We start from the raw sequence: 22119 nt of genomic DNA, 5'->3' as shown, positions 1-22119 counted from the left end.
TGACAAGGAGGCGTGGCCAGCTGACATCACTTCCAGGGCTCGTCAAAGCCTAAAACATTACTTCTGGGGCTCCTCCATGGTCAAAAGGCTGAGAAAGGCTGCTCTGTAGTAAAGGAAGCAATAGCTGATCACCTGAGAGAAAGGAAACCCTGGCCAGAGCCACTCAGTGCAAACAAAGCCAACATCAAACCCAATAAGGTCAACAGAACCACAGGCCAATGTGGCAACCCCACCCCAATGAATGTCAAACCAGAGAATCCAAGACGGCCCAGCTGAAGCAAGGAACACAGCTGCAAGCCTGGCAGGACCAATTTCCAAAACAAACAACGTAGCAAGTCAATACTGATTCAGACAAACTGTAAAATGGAAGATAATCAGCCCCGGGATCCTTAAAACGTAGCCCTCAAATATTTCTGTATTTTCCCAAATATTTCCAGAATTTTTCAGGACGTATTTATGGGCTTCCCCAAAATTCTGAATACCATTTGAATATTTGAGTATATCTGAAAAATACCAGTAAGGTATTTTCCAGGTATACAGAGGCTGAAAATAGCTCAGTGTGCATCCCTGTGTGTTTAAAGTGCCCTCAAGTCACAGCCAGCTTACGGTAATCACAGCAAGGGGTTTTCAAGGCAAGTGAGATGCAGAGGCGGATTGCCATTGCCTTCCTCTACAGCAGGGGTAGTCAACCTGTGGTCCTCCAGATGTTCATGGACTACAATTCCCATGAGCCCCTGCCAGCAAACACTGACAGAGGCTCATGGGAATTGTAGTCCATGAACATCTGGAGGACCACAGGTTGACTACCCCTGCTCTACAGGGTCTTCTTTGGTGTTCTCCCTTCCAATACCAACTCTGTTCATCTTCCGAGATCTGATGAAATCCAGTTAAGTCATGTTGCCTTCCCTCCCACACAACCCTAAATAGTTTGAAAAGGTCAAACTGATACCAGAGAGAAGTTAGATCTCTATACCTCCGTTCTCCAATGGTCTCGCTGTGGTTTCCAATGTCAGTTAATACAATAAAAACCATAAAACATTCCACAAAAAACAATTACGAATTATCACAATTAGACAGATGGCAAATCAATCTTATAGGTGCCCTGACCCTCACTCCTCCCCGTCCAGCCCATGATGTACAGCCCTCTCAGGCAACCGAATCTGTCTCATGTACCTTGGGGACAAGCCTTCCCTTGCTTACAGACAGCACTATAACCTAATAGAGATTCCTATATCAGATATGCATCCAGGGACCTGACCCTGCAGTAAATGCAGGTGTAAGTTTTGTCCCCGTAGTCACTATTTATTTATTTCTATTTATTTGGGGGTTTATATGCCACCCCTCTCAGTACTACTGTCTTGGGGCGGCTCACACAATATAAAATTCAATAAAACCAATATATTCAGCAAATCTGAAAATTAAAGTATTTTAAATTAGTTTAAAAACCACAATTATCGTGGTTGCATCAGCAGAAGCAGTAATGACTCATAGCCAATTAGATATTAAAATTGGAGGAATGGGGGGCAGCAATGGCGGGAGTGAGGCTCAAGATATACTATTTTATATCTTAATACAGTGGTCCCCAACCCCCAGTCCAGCGATCGGGAACGGTCCGTGGATCAGTCGGTACTGGGCCGCAGGTCCTCCTTGTCCTCCCCGGCTGCTGCCTCGGGGGCTCCCCTGCCACTCTGCCGCCAGCTCACCTTTGGTGCTCTCCAGCGGCCACCATGGCTGGGGCTCCCCCTCGGTGTGGCACTGCGCAGCTGCTGCTGGCAGCACCCCACAGCAGGTGGCAGGAAGTCAGGGGCACTGGTGGGAAAACAAGTGGAGCAGGAGCTCAGGCAGCAGTGGCGTCCCTCGGCAAAAGACTACCGCCCCAGGCCTCAGTAAAATTGTCAAGCGTTGACCGGTCCCCAGTGATAAAAAGGTTGGGGACCACTGCCATAATATACTTGGTGCTTTCAACATATGACAGACAAATCTGCCTTTATGCAAAAAGAATAAATGGGCATACATCTAATGTGGACAGTATTCAGAAGCCATTGGGAGACCATTTCAATCTCTGAGCTCTTCTCCAGCAAAAGAGCTGCAAAGGGGGTTTCCAGCGTGAAACTGCAAAATTAGAATAAATCTAATACTACTTCTCAGGAGCTTAACAAGGAGGTGGGATTTCTCTGCCTTTACAAGTGTTAACTAAAGTTTGCAAAACTTGGGAAAATATATTGCTCCCAGTTACGGTCTGTAAATGTTCTCTGTTCTTTTCTTCATTCGATGTGGATTTTACGTGACTACCTGCTTCCTCATGTTCCCACCAGCCTAGTTTTCTGAAGTGCTGTCTGTGAGGCTAGCTAAAGAAGTTCCACAGCTTGGTCTGCTGTTGCCAAGTTGTCATGCAATGACATTTGCAGTCTGCAAAACGAACAAACAGAAGCTCCCTGATTTTAGTACTAGGAAAATGTCATTTACTTGTAGCCCAATCCCATGAGCTTGTACACTCAGCAGTAAGTCCCACTAGCTTCTGCGAGGCCTGTTCCAGAGCCACGCCTAATAACGCATCCAAGAGTGGGGGGAGATGAAAAAGAGGAGAAAGTAGAGTGTCTTGAACAGATGTGAAGTTGTGTACAAGTTGACATTTTTTTTAGTGATCACTTATGAATGTGAATATTTTTTTGTTTTCTTTATTTCCTGGTACCTTTAATAACAGCAGTGATTCTCCACCTCTGGCTGATGTATAAAAAGCAGAAAACGGTGGCAGGGGGGGAATTCAAAAATTATCTTACAGAATGGATCTTTCCCAACTCCTTCCTGCTGCGGCCCCAGAACAGCTGTTCCACAGGGATGGAGGGATCTTGGGACAGGTGTGGAATGCAGCCTAGGGCAGGGGTAGTCAACCTGTGGTCCTCCAGATGTTTATGGACTACAATTCCCATGAGCCCCTGCCAGCAAATGACTACCCCTGCCCTAGTGGTTTGCATTATAAAGGGGAGCAGGCAAAAGTATCTTCTCTGCCCTAATGTTTGTATAAACGGAGTGACAATGCAGCCAGGGGCTTGGGGGTTTGCTGTTGTCCTTTCTGGAGGAGCATGCTCAGTTGTAGAGATTCCTGTGACTTACACTTTTTTCTGGATCCTTCTCAGTTTAGAAGAGTGTTTTTTTAATTGAAGAAGCCATTTATTTTACATATTTTATCAGTTAAATTATATTAAGAAGCAGAAGGCTTTCACCATATAGGTTGTCAGTCTTTTACATTTTAGCTGCTGCTCAATGGTTTGTAGCTGTCTAGTGTTAGCCTTTTAATCCTCAACAAATGTTTTGAAACGGAAGGTGCATTATACCTTGTTTCTTCTTGATATTCCAGTTATACATGTATCAGCTATTCCGAAGTTTAGCCTATATCCATTCCTTTGGAATATGCCATCGGGATATAAAACCACAGAACCTTTTGCTGGACCCCGACACAGCTGTCCTAAAACTTTGTGATTTTGGAAGGTAGGTGTCTTTAATATCCTGGCGTAAACTTTCGTACTTGCTATGGTACGTTAAGATTTAGTCTGAACTCTGGTTTTGGGTAGTTATGATTATCCTTTCCGGTGTGTCAAAGTTGTGTCCATTTTAATTGTATCAGCCTCTGTTTTGTAATCCAGCAAAATCTGCAGAACTGTCCCTCCCGCCCCCCCATCATGAGTCTGGATCTTCACTCCCAGGGAGCAAGCCTGTGTCTCAGATTGAGTACTTCCCCTCCTGTCTGTTTATAGATTTCCTCCATTTGTATATGTGGCCAGGGCCCAAAATAACAACCCACTGAGACAAAACAAACGGCTGGCCTCACCACGGGGAGGGGGGAAGATGGAAAGATCAGCTCCTGCTATCTACCCAAACCCCCGTCTGGAAATTTTTGTTGAGGGCACTTAAATTAGTTTAAAGTTTTTAACTGTTGTATGATGCTTTAATGTTGTTACCCGCCCTGAGCAACTGGAGGGGCGAGCTAAAAATAAATTATTATTTTTAATATTATTTCTGCTTCTATAATATTTCATTTAATAACTTTTCTTCATCAGTATCTAGATATACAAAAGAAGAATTACAGGCAAGTAGATGAATTTTCACTACCCGAAGGAATCTCAAAATGGCTTACAATCACCTTTTCTTCCTCTCACTGCAACAGACACCCTGTGAGTAGGTGGGGCTGAGAGAGCTCTGTTAGAACAGCTCTAACAGGACTGTGACTAGCTGGTTGCCTGTGGAGAAATGGAGAATCAAACCTGGCTCTCCAGATTAGAAGCCACCGCTCTTCATCACGACTCCAAGCTGACTCTCAGTTGTGTATTAGCTAGAGTTGTCTATTATCTAGAGTTACCTAGAGTAGCGGTCCCCAACCTTTTTATGGTTGAGGACCAGCTCCGGGGGTGGCAAAGAGCCGGCGCATGCGCTTCACCACGCATGCGCTTCAGCGCCCCCTGGTGCGCGTCAGCGGCCCCTGGCTGCACCTCCTCTCCCCCCCCCCAGCAAGAAGCTAGCTGGGCTGCGGCTGCTTCTCTCGCGGCCTGGTGAGCTTCTCACTGCGTGGGGGGCGGGGAGGTAGGTGTGGCCGCCGCCAGCCCATTACTGAGGCCTTTGTGGCCCGGTACCGGGCCACGGCCCGGGGGTTGAAAAGCCCTGACCTTGAGTATTGCCTGGAGTCCGTGGTGACACAATATCTGCCAGGGCAGCTTCTTTCCATCTTAAGCAGCTCTTCTGATAGACAAAATGGCCACCGTAGCTAGAGGAAGGTTCCTTAGACTGAGTGAAAATGCTGAATTTTGCTTAGCAAGAACAGCTTTTGCTGTGGAAAGGAAATCAACCCAGCTGAGTTCAAAATGTGCTCCTCTCTCGGCATGTATGATTGTTTGGGGGTTTGATGGCCTGAAGTAGCAGCCAGTCTTGGATTCAGTATTTCTCCCCGATTTATTTAGGCTAGGGCTCATTGGTCCAAAATACCCTTGTTTATAGACTGAAGGTGCTGTTGCACATGTTGGGACTGAGCCTTTACTTCCGTGCAAGTGAGCCTTCTTGATTACGCTCTCTTTCGCCCCACCTTCCTGGGTGGGGCGTGGGGGTGGGGAAAAACATGGTTCTTTCCTTCTTACTCTTACAATAACTTCTGGAAAGAGTGACTGGCCCAAAGCCACCCAGCAAGTATCTATGAGAGAGGTGGGATTTGAACCTGGGTCTTCACATCCTGCTCCCTCGCTCAGACAATTACACCATGTTGGTTTTGTCACCTTGGAATGGCAAAGTCAGCAGAGGAATTCCATTGCAGGAAGGGTTCTTTATTTTGAAGTAGGGAGGGTTGTGTGGAGCTTGTAGGCAAAAGGAAATCTAGACAGAAGTAGCATTTACGGTGTTTCTGCCTTGGCATCAGGAAGGTTGGGGTGAGGTGAGGCTGTCTATCCTGCACTCTTGTATGGAAGATGTTGCAGTGCGCCATGCTTGGCTCATGTCAGTTTGATTGTTTTCTCTGGGGCTTGAGTCGTACTCCTAGGAGGCACCCCTCCCATCCTTCTGCACCCGGCTTTTCCCAGCTCTGCGTCTCAGAGGTTCTTACAGTGCAAATCACTTATGTCCTGTTCTAAAGTGGCATGCATAACGTGCTTGCTAGCCAGACACACTGCCTCCTGTTTTCACACTGGATTAGATTGAACAAATGTAATGTGGGAAAGAAACTTTGTGGCCAAACTCTGGCTGTGGGGGGTCAACTGGACTGGTTCCCATCTGTACCATTGTCTTCCTGCCTGTGATCTTCCTTTGAATGCTGCCTACTTTCCTTCAAGAAAGATTAGCTTCACTTTTATCCCAATGCCTGGGATTCCTGCATGTTTGTTCTGGGAGAACTTTAGGGCTGCACTCTGGGGATCGTGACAGAAGTCTTTTGCCAAATTCCAGAAACTGAAATCTCTGCGTGTGTGAATGGAGTCTAATGTTCAACATAGCTTTGTCCTCCGTGCTGTCTTCTGTTGTCTCTGGATCTCCATCTGTTGAATCATTGTTCACTGTCTTTTGTTATCTGGAGGCCTTCTACCTTCATCTTCTGCGTTTGGGTCCTTCAGGGATGTGGTCTTTCACCGCTATTGTTCTTTCTGTAAACACCTCTTGTTTGGTGATTGCTGTGCTCGTAAGATCCATGCCTCTGTATCCCTCTCCATCCTCATGTCTTTCTTTGCTCTGTTTTTTCAGCCTATAGCTGCTCCTCTTTCTTTGGCGGCATCTGAAGTATGACCAAGAGGCAGATAAAACTATTAGCCAAGGCAAAGAGGAAGTGCTTTCAAGGTCCACAGATGACCTGGGCTGTGTCTCTCGGGATGGGAAACTCTGTAGGTAGCCAGTGTGGTGTAGTGGGTAAGAGTCTTTGTCTCCACTAATCTGGATATCCGGGTTTGATTTCGCACTCTGTCTCCACACGCAGCCAACTGGGTGACCTTGGGTCAGTTACAGTCCTTTCAGAGCTCTCTCAGCCCCACTGACCTCCCAGGGTATCTGTTGGGGGGAGATAAGAAGGTTGTCAGGGTAAAATACAGCAAGAAATACCACTCTAGAGGAAGGGCTGGTCAAACACAAGACAGATGTATGATGTGAAAATCTTCAGTATTATGTTATATTGGAGTGCATGTATTATTGCCGCGCCAGCAATGATCAGTGAAACTCTTTGTGAAGCATTTAGTAGAGCTAGGGTTGACTCTCCTGCAGAGTCTGGCTTGTGCTTGTACAGTGCTCTTGTTTGTCTGTGAGGTCTGAATGCAACATAGGTCAGAGAATAAACCAAGTCTCTCGTGGCCCCTTCAGAATAGAAAGTTAGACCTAGAAAGGCAGCAAGAAGCCCTTGCTGAAGAAAAAGAGGGCCATGTATGCTTTGAACTGAGGCCCCCTCACAATGTCCATGGTTTGAATCTTCTAGGAATGCAAGAAGCCCCTTAAGGACCAACAAGATTTAGGGGGTGTAAGGAGTCACGGCTCCTTTTGCCAGGTATGGCTATCTGGCATCTGATTAAGTGAGCGTAGCCTTTCAGAAGCTCCAAAAGTCTTGCTGGTCTCAAAGATGCAAGAAGAAGGAAAGGAACGACGATGGCTGTCTAAATAAAGAACTTTGCAAAGTCTCAAAACTGAAATTCTCGCTCTTTACGTAATTCATTAAATAGTGGGGCATAAATTGTTCGTCAGAACAAAGTCCAGTGCTCTACTCTCGATTTCAGCAGTCAGTTCTTTTTCATCCATGACAAAGCTCCTAAGTAATGCTTCCCATGAGTACACCTTCCACTCTTTCAAAAATGGAGCAGGTTCTTCAAATATCCATATGGCCTGGCTCATCTTTATAGTGGAGACTCAAAATTCTTTTACATTTTTTGGAATGTGTTTTTTTTTGTAAAGGTATTTATTAGTATATAGCATAAGGTAAAGGTAAAGGTATCCCCTGTGCAAGCACCGAGTCATGTCTGACCCTTGGGGTGACGCCCTCCAGCGTTTTCATGGCAGACTCAATACGGGGTGGTTTGCCAGTGCTTTCCCCAGTCATTACCGTTTACCCCCCAGCAAGCTGGGTACTCATTTTACCGACCTCGGAAGGATGGAAGGCTGAGTCAACCTTGAGCCGGCTGCTGGGATTGAACTCCCAGCCTTATGGGCAAAGCTTTCAGATGGCTGCCTTACCACTCTGCGCCACAAGAGGCTCAGTATATAGCATAGAACAAGAATAATAAGTGTAGATATTGTCAATAAGTTCTCATCTTCAGTTGTTCCTCTAATGCAATTTTGAAACCTACTTATTCTTACAGTCCAAATAAAAGTCCCAATGGGTTTGAGATTCATCTAGAAGTTGCCTGTTCATTAGGTTCATCAGCTTGGCCATTTTGCATAAGTCTCCGAGTTTATCAAGCCAAAGTGTCACCATGGGTAACTCTGAATAATTCCAATGCTGAGCGATTGCTATTCTTTCTGCCATTGTCACATGGGGAAGAAATTCATTAGCCTTACTAGGAAGATTATCAAGTACTAAACTTAACAACATATGAAATTTTACATTCAACTTTTTTTAAAACATGGTATGAATTTTTAGCCGAAATTTTCTGACCTTCTTGCAATTCCACCACATGTGGTAGAAAGAACCCACTTTTTCGTGACACCTCCAACATTTACCAAAGGCCACAATACTCTATGTGAGCCTCCATCATGACCTAACTTTTCAAAGGCTAGAGCTGCCAGTGTTGGAGTCATGATCCAGTCTGCTAGAGATGTCATCGTAACTGTATGTGGGTAGAGTTTTATGTCTTGTCCTGCTCTCATTTTCTCCAAGAGAGTTTTAAAAGCTATTCTAGGTCTTTTGTTATTCCAAATAATTCTTTTTATACAAGTTTGCCATTTATGCAGCAATTTATCCTTAATGTTTATAGGTAAAACTTGAAATAAGAAATTTAGCTTTGGTAACACACTCATCTTAATAGTCGCCATGTGAGCTGACCATGAAAAGTTCATTTTAGATTATGTTTTTATGTCTTCTCATATTTTCTTCCAAGTCATATCATAGTGGTTTTCATACAAACTTCGAAGATCTTTATCTATATAGATTCCTAGATATTGTACCTTCTCTGGGTTAATTTCACATTGAGTTACATCTTTTCGTTTTATTGATCAATCGATTTGATTGCATTTGTATACTGCCCTCCCCCTTAGGCTCAGGGCGGTTTACATGGAACGTAAAGAACAAAAGATCAAACTCGGTTTTGTGTCAAGTAAAATACAGCAATAGTAATAACAACAACAGTGAATAACAATTTAACAGCATAACAATCAAACAGGTCCATGGATTCCTGGGACGGAGGTTAAGGGGCCCAGTGGTGTTAGAGGAAGAAGAAGAATTGGTTCTTATATGCCGGTTTTCTCTACCCGAAGGAGTCTCCAAGCGGCTTACAGTCGCCTTCCCTTTCCTCTCCCCACAACAGACACCCTGTGAGGTCAGTGAGGCTGAGAGAGCCTCGATATCACTGCCCGGTCAGACAAGTGCTGAGCCCAAGGTCACCCAGCTGGCTGCATGTGGGGGAGTGCAGAATTGAACCCGGCTTGCCAGATTAGAAGAGCCTCTTGTGGCGCAGAGTGGTAAGGCAGCCGTCTGAAAGCTTTGCCGATGAGGCTGGGAGCTCGATCCCAGCAGCCGGCTCAAGGTCGACTCAGCCTTCCATCCTTCCGAGGTCGGTAAAATGAGTACCCAGCTTGCTGGGGGGTAAACGGTCATGACTGGGGAAGGCACTGGCAAACCACCCCGTATTGAGTCTGCCATGAAAACGCTGGAGGGCGTCACCCCAAGGGTCAGACATGACTCGGTGCTTGCACAGGGGATACCTTTACCTTTACCTTTACTGCCAGAATAGAAGTCTGCATTCCTAACCACTACACCAAACTGGCTCTCCAGTTACTGGTTCTGATCAACCTCAACCAGATGCCTGGCAGAAGAGCTCCTTTTTGCAGGCCCTGCGGGACTGCTTTAATTCCATCAGGGCCCTGGTCTCCTCAGGGAGCTCATTCCACTAGGAGGGGGGCCAGGACAGAGAAGGCTCTGGCCCAGGTTGAGGTCAAGCAGGGCCAACAGCAAATAGCGAGAGCCCTAAGGTTGCTATGGCTGACACCAGGTCCCACCCATTCCTAGAGGATGGCAGCTCAGCATGGTTGTCCAATATATATTTTGAGGCCAGCATGACTATGATTTTAGTTTTGTTCTTGTTTTTTTTTAACCGAAGATTAAATAAGTTTAAATAATAAGGCAAGAGAAGTCTCTGATCTAATTGAAATCAAAACTAACCTATATATTCACGTATAAGCTTAGTTTTTCCAGCACCCTTTTTCACACTGAAAAAGTCCTCCTCGGCTTATATGTGGGTATATACAGTAATTGAAATAAAAGCCTGCTCCAGTCAGCCAATCTCGTGGCTTGTAAGACATCAACGGTTTGACTGAGGGACCCTGATCTTCTTTTCCTTTTGCCTTCACTTCTTCCTCTTCTTAATCACTTCTTCCAAACTGTTCTTTTGGTTTCTGTGGGTGATAAGCAGGGTACAAAACCCAGCAGCTATTCATCCTCTTGAGAGCCAGCTTAATGTAGTGGTTAGGACTGCGGACTTCTGATCTGGCCATCCAGGTTCGATTCCACACTCCCCCACATGCAGCCAGCTGGGTGACCTTGGGCTCGCCATAGCACTGATAAAACTGTTCTGACCGAGCAGGAATCTCAGGGCTCTCTCAGCCTCACCCACCTCCCAGGGTGTCTCTTGTGGGATGAGGAAAGGGGAGGCGAATGGAAGCCACTTTGAGACTACTTCAGGTAGAGAAAAGCGGCATATAAGAACCAACTCTTCTCCTTCTCCTTCTCCTTCTCCTTCTCCTTCTTCTGTCATTTCAGGGCTCTCTCAGCCTCACCCACCTCACAGGTTCTTCATACCCACCTCCTCTTCTTCTTGACTTTTATGTATTTGTTGGGGGAGGGGGGAGGCTGGATGGGAGAGCCTGTGTTGATGGAGCATTTCCCACCCTCTTTATATGCGAATCAATAAGCTTGCCCAGATTTTGTGGTAAAATTGGGTGCCTCGGCTTATATGTGGGTCGGTTTATATGCGAGTATATATGGTATATCATCCGTAAGCTTCTTAGTTTAAATTCTTCTCCATCTGCCTTCAAACCAGGAATCTCTGACAATTGGCTGATTTTCGTGGCTGTTGTTTCGAGTATTAAATTGAATAATAGTGGAGACAACAGACAGCCTTGCCTGCTGCCTTTTTTAATTTGTATTTTCGCTTCTGTAAGCATTCCATTAACCCAAATTAGGGCCTCCTGTTTTGAATAGAGCTGTCGACCTTAAAAATGTCTCTCTGCAGTCCATTGTCTGTAATGGTGCTTGTAAAAAGTTCCAGTAGAAATTATCAAAAGCGTTTTCCGCGTCTTAAGAATACAAAAAGTGTGCACTGCTGTGTACTCAGGGCATATTCCATTGCGCGTGGTACTAGTCAGACGTCATTTTTCATGTATCTCTTAAGGCATAAAACCAGTCTGGTCCGTACTCACCACACCACCAATGCACCTCTCGAGCCTTTCCGCCAATATCTTCTCAAAGAGTTTGTAGTCTACATTTCAAAAAGAAATTGGTCTGTATGATTGGGGAGCAAACGGGTCAGAACCTTTGTTTATCAGCGTTATAGAAGCTTGTTCTCATGTCTGCGAAAGAGATTGTTCTGGATTATCCATATTTTTGTTAATTAGGGGAATAATGATATGAATCATTTTTTAAGAAGCAGGAGCAGCGTTGGTTCTTATATGCCACTTTTCTCTACCTGAAGGAGTCTCAAAGCGGCCGATATTCGCCTTCCCTTCCTCTCCCCACAACAGACACCCTGTGAGGGAGGGGAGGCTGAGAGAGCCCTGAGATTACTGAACAAGAAGGAGAGTTGGTTTTTATATGCTGCTTTTCTCTACCCAAACGAGGCTCAAAGCGGCTTACAGTCACCTTCCCTTTCCTCTCCCCACAACAGACACATTTTTAATTTTTGTTAAATAACTATAGATGACATGACCATATATGGTTATGTCAACCTGCTCCCCTCCCTGCTGTTGGCAGGGGCTCATGGGAATCATAGTCCATGGGCATCTGGAGAGCCACAGTTTGGCTAGCACTGATTCTTTGCCCGCTTTAAAGTATATTGCCTTTTTCACAGCTGCTTCTTCTCAGCCATTAACTGAATGAACTGGATGAATAAAGCTCAGCAAACCTACACAGAATCAAACAAATTGCGGTTCTGCAAATGTCTCCCACAAGTACCCCCTCAAGGACTGCAGCAAAGGAAGGCTGCATTCTTGGGCTGTCAGTGTGACTCCTGGTGACACTGAGTGCAAGATCTAATGTGTACCTTCTTCTTTTGTTTCCTGGTGCTCAGTGCAAAACAGCTGGTCCGTGGAGAGCCTAACGTCTCTTACATCTGCTCCCGGTACTATAGGGCACCAGAGTTGATCTTTGGAGCCACTGATTATACCTCCAGTATAGGTATGTATGTTCCTCGTTTGAATATATATATTATTGATGTTTGAGTGTGTTTTCTCTTTTTGTGGAAAATTAAGGCTTCAGTGGAAGCCAGCGATTTTGTATCTGCACATTTTAACTAGATCGTTTTGGGAAAACCTCAGAATAACTGCGATGAAAGAATAGCCCAAGATCTCATCTGAGATGGTAACTTGGAGGAGTAATATCTTGATTTTGTCAGCATTCTAAAATCTCCTATCTTGTATCTCTGCCTTGTTATTATTTAATTGTCATCAGCCTGAGATTCTCTTGTGATCCAAGATGCTTTTGGTGTAACCGCATCTTCCTCCAAGTGCAACATACAGTAAACCCATTTTGTTAAAATGTAGTCTCTGTCTTACCATTAAAATCCTCAAGACAGCGCACAAAAGAGAAACTATCAGTATATTTATTTATTTCATTTATCCCCCATCATTCTTCCCAGTGGAAGTATATTCTGGCAGAGGAGAGATTTGAACCAGGCTCTCAGATGTAGCCTAACACCACAGTGACTCTTCTGTGTCCATACCCATCAAATGGAGAGCCTGGGCCAGATCAATGCACTCCATATGTTCTCAAATGTGTAGCCGTGTCAGTCTCAAGTAGCACAATAAAATCAGAGTCCAGTAGCACCTTTAAGTCCACAAAGATTTATTCAAGGCGTGAGCTTTCGAGTGCAAGCTTGCACTCAAAAGCTCTCACCTTGAATAAATCTTTGTTGGTCCTAAAGGTACTACTAGACTCTGATTCCATATGTTCTCGTGCTGGACAGAGCAGCATGATAGACTTCTTCTATTTGGAGAATGGAGCTTTGGAATGGGGGGGAAGTAACCTTGGCCTTTTAAGACAAAGCATAGTATTGCTCATTCAGATCACTTTATAATTTTGCTGGAGTCTCTCAGTCTGGCCCTGACGGATTTCTGCTGTATCACTCTCTGACCATTTCCTGGGCGAAAGAGTTTGCCTTGTCTGGTTCTTTAATCTTGTTGTTTGCCGTTTTCCCACTTGCCTTGTAATAGGGAGAGTTTTTAAACATGATTTTGACCTGGACGCCCTCTGACGCCTGTGCCCTTATCGGCTTCTGTTCTGGGCCCCCTGGCCCTAGCACATCACTCCCTCATCTCCCCAGTTTTTGCCATTTGCCTTGTTAAAATGCTGTTTGGCTGGCTGAATTGGCTTGTCATTTGTCTGGGTTCAGTCCCCTCCAATGGGGGCCTTTTGCAGAGATGGAATATGCAGAGAGAGCCTAGCACCAGGCTGTTTAAAGAATCATAGAATCATAAAGTTTAAGGGGCCATACAGGCCATCTAGTCCAACCCCCTGCTCAACGCAAGATCAGCCCTAAGCATCCTAAAGCATCCAAGAAAAGTGTGTATCCAACCTTTGCTTGAAGACTACCAGTGAGGGGGAGAAGGTCTGTTTGGTTATGTAACCCCGTGGCCTATTTTACTATTTTGTTTAAATTTTAAACCCTATTTTTATATGTCTTATACATATTTTATGCCAATAAAAGGTTACTGACTGATACACACACACACATACAGAGAGAGAGAGAGAGAGAGAGAGAGAGAGAGAGAGAGAGAGTCTAACTGACTGTTGTCTGAAGTCTTTCTTCCATTGTTCAACAACTGTTCAGGAGGCAAGCAGGGAGGAAATGTGCTCAAAAGCAGGATGCTGCAAAAGATAATTTGGAAATCATCAGGAAGTTCCGATCCTATCTATGCTAAATATACATCTCCAATGTCCCCTGCAGGATATCCTTTATGTTCTGCTCAGTTATACACCCTGTAGATCTTGCATATTCCAATGCGTAGAAGACGAATTTAAGAGAGGGGAGCAGATGCAGAATGACTATTATTTGATTTTTCACTTATATCCCACTAATCTCCCTGATCAAGGATCCAAAGTGGTTTTTGCATTGTTCCCTCATCTATCGCTTAATCGCAGCAACAACAACCTTGTGAGGGTATGGTAGGCTGAGAAATTGTGACAGGCCTAAGGTTACCCAGCAGGGTTCTGTGAATGAACAAGGGATTCAGACTATGTCCTTCCTAGGCTGAAGCACCATCCCAGCCTTTCTCAACTCTTTTACCATTCAGAAACCCCCTGAAACATTTTTCAGACTTCGAGAAACCCCAGAAGTGGTGCAATTGGACAGAAAATGATTGGGAAGCAAAGCTGTGCACATGCCCACTTTATATATTATTCACTCTAGGTTCTCTAAATTATTATTAATCCTCCCTCCTGGGCTCATACTTTCTCACCTGTTAAAACTTGGAAGAATCACTAGATGCATCTGCCCACCAAGGCATTACATGAAAAGAGAAAGTGGCATACCTGAGCCAGTTGCTTCTGAGTAACACACTCACCAACTAGAGCAATGGTGGCCAAACTGAGGCTCTCCACATGTCTATGGACTACAATTCCCATGCTGGCAGGGGCTTTTCATGAACCTTGATTCATGCCCCCAGATTGCCTGGCATTCAAGTATTCCTGATGCCCCTTTGAATTCAGCCCGCTGCGTATTTCACATGCCCTCTGAACCTGTTGCCATAAAACATGCCTCTCCTGCCTTCTATCTATTGTCCAGACCGCCCTTTGCATCCCCCTGTTGTTCTCAGCGGGGGCACTCTTATCTCTTCCGCCCAAAACGGCCTTGTAGAATGCAGAGAAGAAACAGAGTTGTTACATTGTAGATCAAAGGTGGGCCATCTGGCCTGGCCTGTGAATCGTAGCACCCTTGTGTGTTCCTTGCTCTCCCACCATAATTCCAATGTCCCCCTCCCCTATAGTATGGGTCCTATATATGTAACCAATGTGCCTATGTCAGTTGTCTTTGCCAAGAAGTTTGCTCAATGCACCTTGGCTGCTGTCAGTCTTTTGTATTGCCTACTCAATAAAGCTTTTCCTTGGATTTCACCTGGATTTCTCGAATGCTTGCTTTGAGAGGACTTTACTAGCTGAAATCTGCCTGGTTCATGGCAGGGTCTCATGGGAATTGTAGCCCAAGAACATCTGGAGAGCCACGGTTTGGCCACCCCTGAGCTAGAGAGTGCCTGTGAACTGGGTGACTGCAAGCACTTCGGCATGCTTTATGCAGTTTCACAAATGGGTGTTTTGTGAAGTGCCCCCCTGCCCTGGTTCCCACACTAAGGATAACCACCCTGAGCACCTGCTCCTCTCTGCCATTGTTCTGAAGTCTCTGTTCTGTTCTCTGCATTCTTGTTTGTTTCTTCTACAAACATACTCTCATGGTGATGGGCAGAAACACAAAATGGCCACCATGGGATGTGTACTCCAGTAAGACGTCAAAGGATGAAATGATCACTGTAGTGGCAGCTGTCACCAAGACAGTGCTATTTAATCTGCATAGTCAATCAAATATCCAATGGCCAATCAGAAACCTTGCTGGGTAGGAGTCCCGCCTGAGCCCACCCCTTTCTAGGAACACTTGACAGGCATCCAGGCATTTATGGACACCACATTGGGAACCCCAGTGTACTCTCTTGCAAGGGTGGCCAAACTGTGGCTCTCAGGTGTCCATTCTATTGCAAACGTTGGTTTGCCTGGCACGTAATGTGTGAAACCGCGCCTGCGGCATGCTCATTCAGTGTGCATACATCTTAACTGTTCCCTAATGGATATTCTCATCTTCTTCAGATGTTTGGTCAGCAGGCTGCGTACTGGCGGAACTATTACTAGGACAACCAATTTTCCCAGGAGACAGTGGTGTCGATCAGCTGGTGGAAATAATCAAGGTACGGGTGTGCTGGTTTTTCTGGCCATAATTGGGAGGGGTAAGCCTTGATCATTCTAATTTGTTTTTATTGTGGTTTATTGCCGGGGTTTCTGTGCAGTCCAGAATTGGGACCGTGTGTGTACAGGCCAATCACAGCCTGCACTGGATGAATCCTGTTTTCTGCAGGGGTTGTGTCGGTTTTTCTTTTTAATCATCCACGGAAGGAATATCAGTTTCCACAGTAATAAAACCAGTGGCCATAACTAGTGGTGGGTGGACGCAAAACCAAGAGGCTCAGCCTTCAGGTTTGTGGTTGTGCAGAAGAGGAGAACCTACTCAGGTAAAAAAAACCAAGAACACTTGTTATTTCATTGGTGGCTGTTTCCTCCTTTTCTGTCAGACAAGACTGTGTTTTGGCTTCAACTGGAATAATAAATATATGCGTAAAATCAGGGTCCAGTCACCATGGCGTAGAAACAGAACTACCTTGGGCCAGTTGCGGTTCTGTTAGAGCTTCAGGTAGGGGAAAGTGGGGTATAAAAATCCAGCACTCTTCCTCCTCCTCATTATTATTACTCTGAATTGAACCATGGGCCCATTAAGGTCAGTATAAGGGATGTGTGCTTCGGCTTGGTTTGGCCGCCTTGGCAATCATCAAAGCGCCCTGGCGTGGAGGGGAAGGGCGGCAGTGGTGCACCAGCCGGTGGCCACACGCAGGTGCTATGCCTGCGTGTGGCCGCCAGCCAGCCTACTGCCTCCTCTCTGTGCTGGGGCGCTAGCCTCCTAAGTGCTGCCTCGGGCTTCGGTGATCGGCAAGGCAGCCAAACTGAGCCAAAGTGTGCATCCCTAGTCAATAATGTCTATTCAGTGGCTGCCTGGGGCCTAAGGGAGAGGTCTTCCACATCACCTTCTCTTGATCCTTTTCGCTGGAGATGCCAGGGGTTGCACCCGGGTCCTTCTGCATGCCAAGCGGACGCTGTACTGCAGAGCTGTGGCTTTTCCCCCTAAAATTAGGCAGGCCCCTGCTTACAAACAACTCTTTGAAACAAAGAGGGAGAAGACTGAGAAAGCACTACCAGCATGTGTATCCTGGATCCAGAGCTTTGTGAATCGCAGTCTGTACACCCATTCCTTTTGCCGTTCCATCCCAAATGCTGCAGATAATTGGGGAGAAAGGCAAGGGTATCAATGGAATAGGTGAATGAATGTTATTGTTGTCTCGTTGCAAGATATCCGAGTTCTCCTTTCCTATTCTTTAGGTCCTTGGAACCCCTACAAGAGAACAAATTAGAGAAATGAATCCAAATTACACTGAATTTAAATTTCCTCAGATTAAGGCACATCCATGGACTAAGGTGAGTCTTTTTTAAAAAAATTATTATGATGTGGGGGATAGACCTATTTGCATGTATAACTCTGCAGTCTATACATTAATATTCACAAGTAGTAAAGCTGAACTGAGATGCCTTCATAGCCTTGTAAACTGTCACTGTGGATTATTTCTTCATGTCTAGAGGGGCTTTTTAAAGGGTTTTTTGTTTTGCTACTCCCCAGCAGAATGCATTACAGCAAAGAGATATGCCTGGGACACTCTTTAGCACATAGCCAAAAGTTCTTACTTGGTGTGCGAATGGCACACCTTGGTCATGCAGGGCAGAGTGTAGACCTTCCTGTTGCTCCCCAAAAGCTGCTCTGGAGGGTACCCCAAGTGTCCTGGAGCTCGAGTTTGGACCCTAGAGCTCTCTTTATTTATGAGTGGAAAGGCTTTGGATCCAGGTTTCTGTTCTTCGTGGTCAGTGTGTGGGAGGTGTTTTATGTAAATATGAAGGAAGGAGTCCTCTTCTGTCAAGAACGCCTTCAGACCAGTTGTTTCCTATCACTGCCCACCTCTCTTTTCATTATCATTTTTGGGTCAAGGTGGCTGAGTGCGAGTGAGGTTATAGTTCTCTTGCTAATGGATTCTAGCAATTTCCTTGTCGCTATCACAGTCCAGAGTTCAGAACAGGCACTTGTTGACTGTCTGCCTCCAGAGCCTGTCAGGTGGCACAGGGCAGCATTTCTAGACTTGTCTGTAGCATTTGATCACGTTCCAGCGGTTTGCTTCCTACCTGTCTGAGCAACCCTGAGAGGAGTGTTGTGTGGCAGCTGCTGCTACCTCTAGCATTTAATTTGTGGAGCTCTGCAAGATCCTCATTTGTTTCCAGTTCTTGTTAATGTTTAGATATTAATAATGCTGCTGGGAGGGGGCTCATCAGCAGAATCCGGGAGGGTGATGTCATCAACATGTTGACATTACCCACCTCCGATGATCTCCCTGTTTTGGGTTCCTTGAGCACCGTTCTGCTGAATTCAGATTCACTCTTCAAGGACAAGGAGATCCTTGCTGTGGATGGAATTGCAGAGGAGCTTCTGAAATCTGGTCCAGCCAGTTCCCCATGCTCTCTAGATGACAAGGTCTCATAACTTTTGTCCATATACAAGTAACCATCTGGTTGATCTAATCCAACGCCTGCTATGTAGGACTGCTCTTGAAGATAGTTTGGAGATTTCAGCTATTGTAGAATGCTGTGGGACACACAGCACTGCTTGGAAGATACTACCTCTGCTGGTTGGTTCTCCTCCAAGCCCAATTCAGGGTGCCACAAATTTACTTTTAAAATTTCAAGTGTGACACTTACTGATTATCTAGTTTTCTGAACACTGGATGAATCCCTGTCCCTTCTCCTGCTATGGTTAGAGGGTTCTCTCACAGCAAGAACTGTAAAAAGCCTCCTTTGCTGTTCTTTGATAGCCCCTTTTTATTCTCTCATAGTGGCTCAAACGTTATTCAGAGACTGGAACTGTATCCAGCTGCTAGGAATATCATTTTGATTGCTGCCAAAGCAAGGCAGCAGGACTCTTTGCCTTGGGAACTAGACCACCAGTTTGTTGCTTTTGTTTTGCTGACTAGTTAAAACTTTTGTTTTTAAAGACAGTTATGTTGGCAAGTTAGGTTGTATTGTTGATGGTAAGTTTAAGCCAGCCTTTCTCAATTTTTTTACCATTGATAAACCCCTAAAATATTCTTCAGGCATGACAAACCCCAGAACTGGCACGATCGTGCAGATTGAAGTTGGGAAGCATAGCTGTGTACATGTCCATCCAGGGCCCCGCCCCTTCCCATCCCTCTCCCAAGCCATTATTGGCCATATAAAAAGTTAATTAACTCCCATCCATTCAGGAAACCCTTCCAGGGCTGTCAAGAAACCACCGAGTCTCACGAAAGCTTGGTTCGGAAATCCTGGTTTAAGTCATAGTGAACTATGAGAAGAGCATTCTGTGAACCTTTCACAGGTTCCTCCTTCATCTCTCAGAGGTTAATGGTTGACCCAACTTGCCTCCACGAAATTGAGGAAGATTACCCTACAGTGAGGCTTCTGTATTTCATGCCCTCTAAGATGCTGTGAGCTATTCCATTCAAACTGGGTGGCTGCTTAGAGCCCATCTACTAGAGAAGGTCTTGGATGAAGTCAGACTACTGTTGTTCAGGTGTTCCAGAAAGTCTCAGTGCAGGCTCTGTTAAAGATTTTGGTTACCATAAGGGGCCGGCAGGGGATCAGGGGAATTTTAGTCTATGGACATCTGGAAAGCCACTGTTTGACCACCCCTGCCATAAGCACTGGTCTCTAGAGACCTATAGCATACTGGGAGATGCTGAGGATGAGACAAACATGCCCAGGATGGCATGAACAGCTTGGGTCTTCCATCTACTTGGTGTTAGACCTATTCCTGTCCTGATAGCTGGGTAATGCCTACTGGTCCAACGAGACAGGGTCACAGCAAAGAGGAGGAAAAGAAGGAGCTGGTCGGTTGCCAAGTGGACCAAAGCATACTTTGCTGATGTTTGGAGAGCATTTCTGTAGTGTCCTTGAGCATGTGGTAGGATGTTTCATCTTAAGGCCTGTTTGAGCCCAACAGAACCACAGATATTCTTACTGCCCCCATGTGATCTTGTAGAGCGGGGGCCATCAACCCTCGGACCGCGCCTCCCTCTCCCCGCCCCCCCCTGCAGCGAGAAGCTTGCCAGGCCGCGAGCAGATCAGCCACCAAAGTGGCCAATTAACTCGCAGCTGGCGAGCTTCTCACTGCGGGAGGAAGGGGGTAGAAGGCGGCTGTCGGCATGCTGGCAGGCACAAAAGCGCATGCGTGGAGTTGCCGCGCATGCGCGTTTGCGCCTGCTGGGGGCGCAAACGTGCATGCATGAAACTGTCGCGTGTGCACGCATTTGCTCGGGGCTGCTGCCCATACGCGGAGCTGTTGCACATGTACGGCGCCCCGGGCCGCCCTCTCCCCCCACCCCTCCTGGCAGTCTGCAACCGCAAAAAGGTTGTGGGCCGCTGTTGTAAGGCATGCCACGTGGATCGTCAGGGCTGTGGGGACAGAGGAATCATGAGTGCTCCAGCCGTGCATGGGACTTGGAATGACTCAGCTGGCCGCCCGGAAGCAGGGAGCCAACTACTGGCAAGCCTTGACGTGCAGAAGCCCAGTCTGCTCTGGGTTCTGTTCACTTTCCCATGCCAGTCCAGTAGTCTCACATCACCAACCTGGGGGGCATCCCTGGGCAGTGCCCGTGCAACTCCAGAGCAGGACGGTTGCCGGAATCTTGACGCTCGTGAATTTTCTCTGGGTTCGGATCAGAAGCCACTAGGTGGCAAGCAAGGACCGCGTTGTGGGATGTTCTGCACAAAACTGGGGAAACCCTGCAAGCCTCCTTGGTTTGTCACACCAGAGCTCTGTTCTTTTCAGCAGTGATGTTTTGGCCTGAATGAGTTTGCAGTTGGGTTGGATTTTTAATGATGAGGAAGGAGCACCGTGTCTCCCGCATGGAGTGTGGTGTGGTGCGAAAGACATGTCCTCCACTTAAGCGTAGGCGATTCCATTCTCCCTCAGTCACGAAGGGAGGAGGGGTTGATTCACATCTGACTGTGGACACGGAGACTGACAGAAGGCCTTGCCCCTCCTCCGGTGCCTCCTATGGCTAACATCCCAGATTGGGGGAGGGAGGGGGGGGGCTTTTGATGTATGGCTAGCTTGTTGGGGTTGAGGAATTGTGTAGTTTAATGTATTTTATACTTGTATTGCACTTTATTCATTGTTAGCTGCCATGAGCCAGCAGGCCGGGAGCAGCGGCCTACAAGTATAATTATTAATAAGGGTGGTGGGAAGCATGCATGGCCAAAGTGGGCGTAAAGTGTGGAGGGTGGGAGCATGTGTGCTTCCCAGCATTGACTGCGGATGGCGGAGAGAGCTCGTATCCGGCAAAGCAAGCGAGCCTGTCTCCAACTGGCCGTAACATTCGGGGCTCGAGCCTGCTTCGAACCGGCCGTAACATTCTCAGAGAGTGGTGCTGAGGTTCCCTGAGCCCAGCCAGGCTCAGAAGCAAAGCAGGTGCTGCCCTGGTCAGGAGTTGTCCTGGGGAGAGTTCAGGGGTCTGCCGTAAGACAACTGGGACTTGGCAGCACTTTACAAACACATGTTGGTGTTGAAGTACTGAAGCTGCTGTTCAGATTGTATCCTATCCCTCCCCCCTCCAGAAAAAAAGAGGTGAAGCTTGGCAGTATGATCAGTGCCCGTTCAGATTCTCCCTCTCCGGGGTCGAGGAGCATCAGGACGCTGAATGTTGCCAGGGTGTGACCATGGGTCCTAGGGCAGAAGCTGACAGTGGTTCTGTGAACCGCCCGTGGGCCCTTTCCGGCATGCCCTGCCATTTCTTCAGTTCAGCCCCCATAGTCCTGCCGTGTCCTGACACGGAACACGTGTCAACAACAACGCTTCAAGCTCCCCCCTGAAGTTCCTGTCAGTGTTCCCCGGTAGGCTTGTTCTTCTCCTCAGGGGGCCTTCCTGCGCCTTTCACCTGGCCGTTCTTTAGTCTGCCTACTAAAGGTTAGTCTGCCCACCTTGCATTCTCTTTCCGTGCTCTTTACTTTTCCTTTCCTTTGCTAAGAAACCTTTTGGGCCGTTAACAGATTTCACCGCGATGGGCCAGCTTTTAAACCAAGCGCTAAATTTTAGTCCGCAGACTAAACAATAATCCGCGGATTATTTCCCCCAAAGCAATTCCCTCACTGAAAACTACATTAAGTATAGTAACTGTTTTTCCTCAAAAGACAGCAGTGGGGGCCGTTCACAGCTAACAGCGGGCTCTGCCAGACGTCCCTTCCCACCTAAGCACAAAAGAGCGCTCGGGCTTGTGGGGCGACCTCTTGTGCTTCTGGGTTGGCAACAGTAATTTGACCTGTAACTGTGACAGTCCCTGGCTCTTAATTCTTTGATG

At 46.5% G+C, this 22119-nt stretch overlaps 1 protein-coding gene across 3 annotated transcripts in view; it reads left to right on the top strand.

The window, feature by feature from the left end:
- Positions 1–22119, top strand: part of GSK3B (glycogen synthase kinase 3 beta) — a 116279-nt gene that overhangs the window by 66238 nt on the left and 27922 nt on the right. For all 3 annotated transcript variants that reach the window (XM_077346294.1, XM_077346295.1, XM_077346296.1), the window contains exons 5-8: positions 3359–3489; positions 11946–12052; positions 15728–15825; positions 17066–17161. In XM_077346294.1, the coding sequence (XP_077202409.1) occupies positions 3359–3489; positions 11946–12052; positions 15728–15825; positions 17066–17161 (432 nt within the window). The remainder of the gene's footprint in view (positions 1–3358; positions 3490–11945; positions 12053–15727; positions 15826–17065; positions 17162–22119) is intronic.

Source organism: Paroedura picta, chromosome 7, assembly GCF_049243985.1.
Source record: "Paroedura picta isolate Pp20150507F chromosome 7, Ppicta_v3.0, whole genome shotgun sequence".
Taxonomy (NCBI): Eukaryota; Metazoa; Chordata; class Lepidosauria; order Squamata; family Gekkonidae; genus Paroedura; species Paroedura picta.
This window is presented reverse-complemented; position numbering and strand designations above follow the sequence as displayed.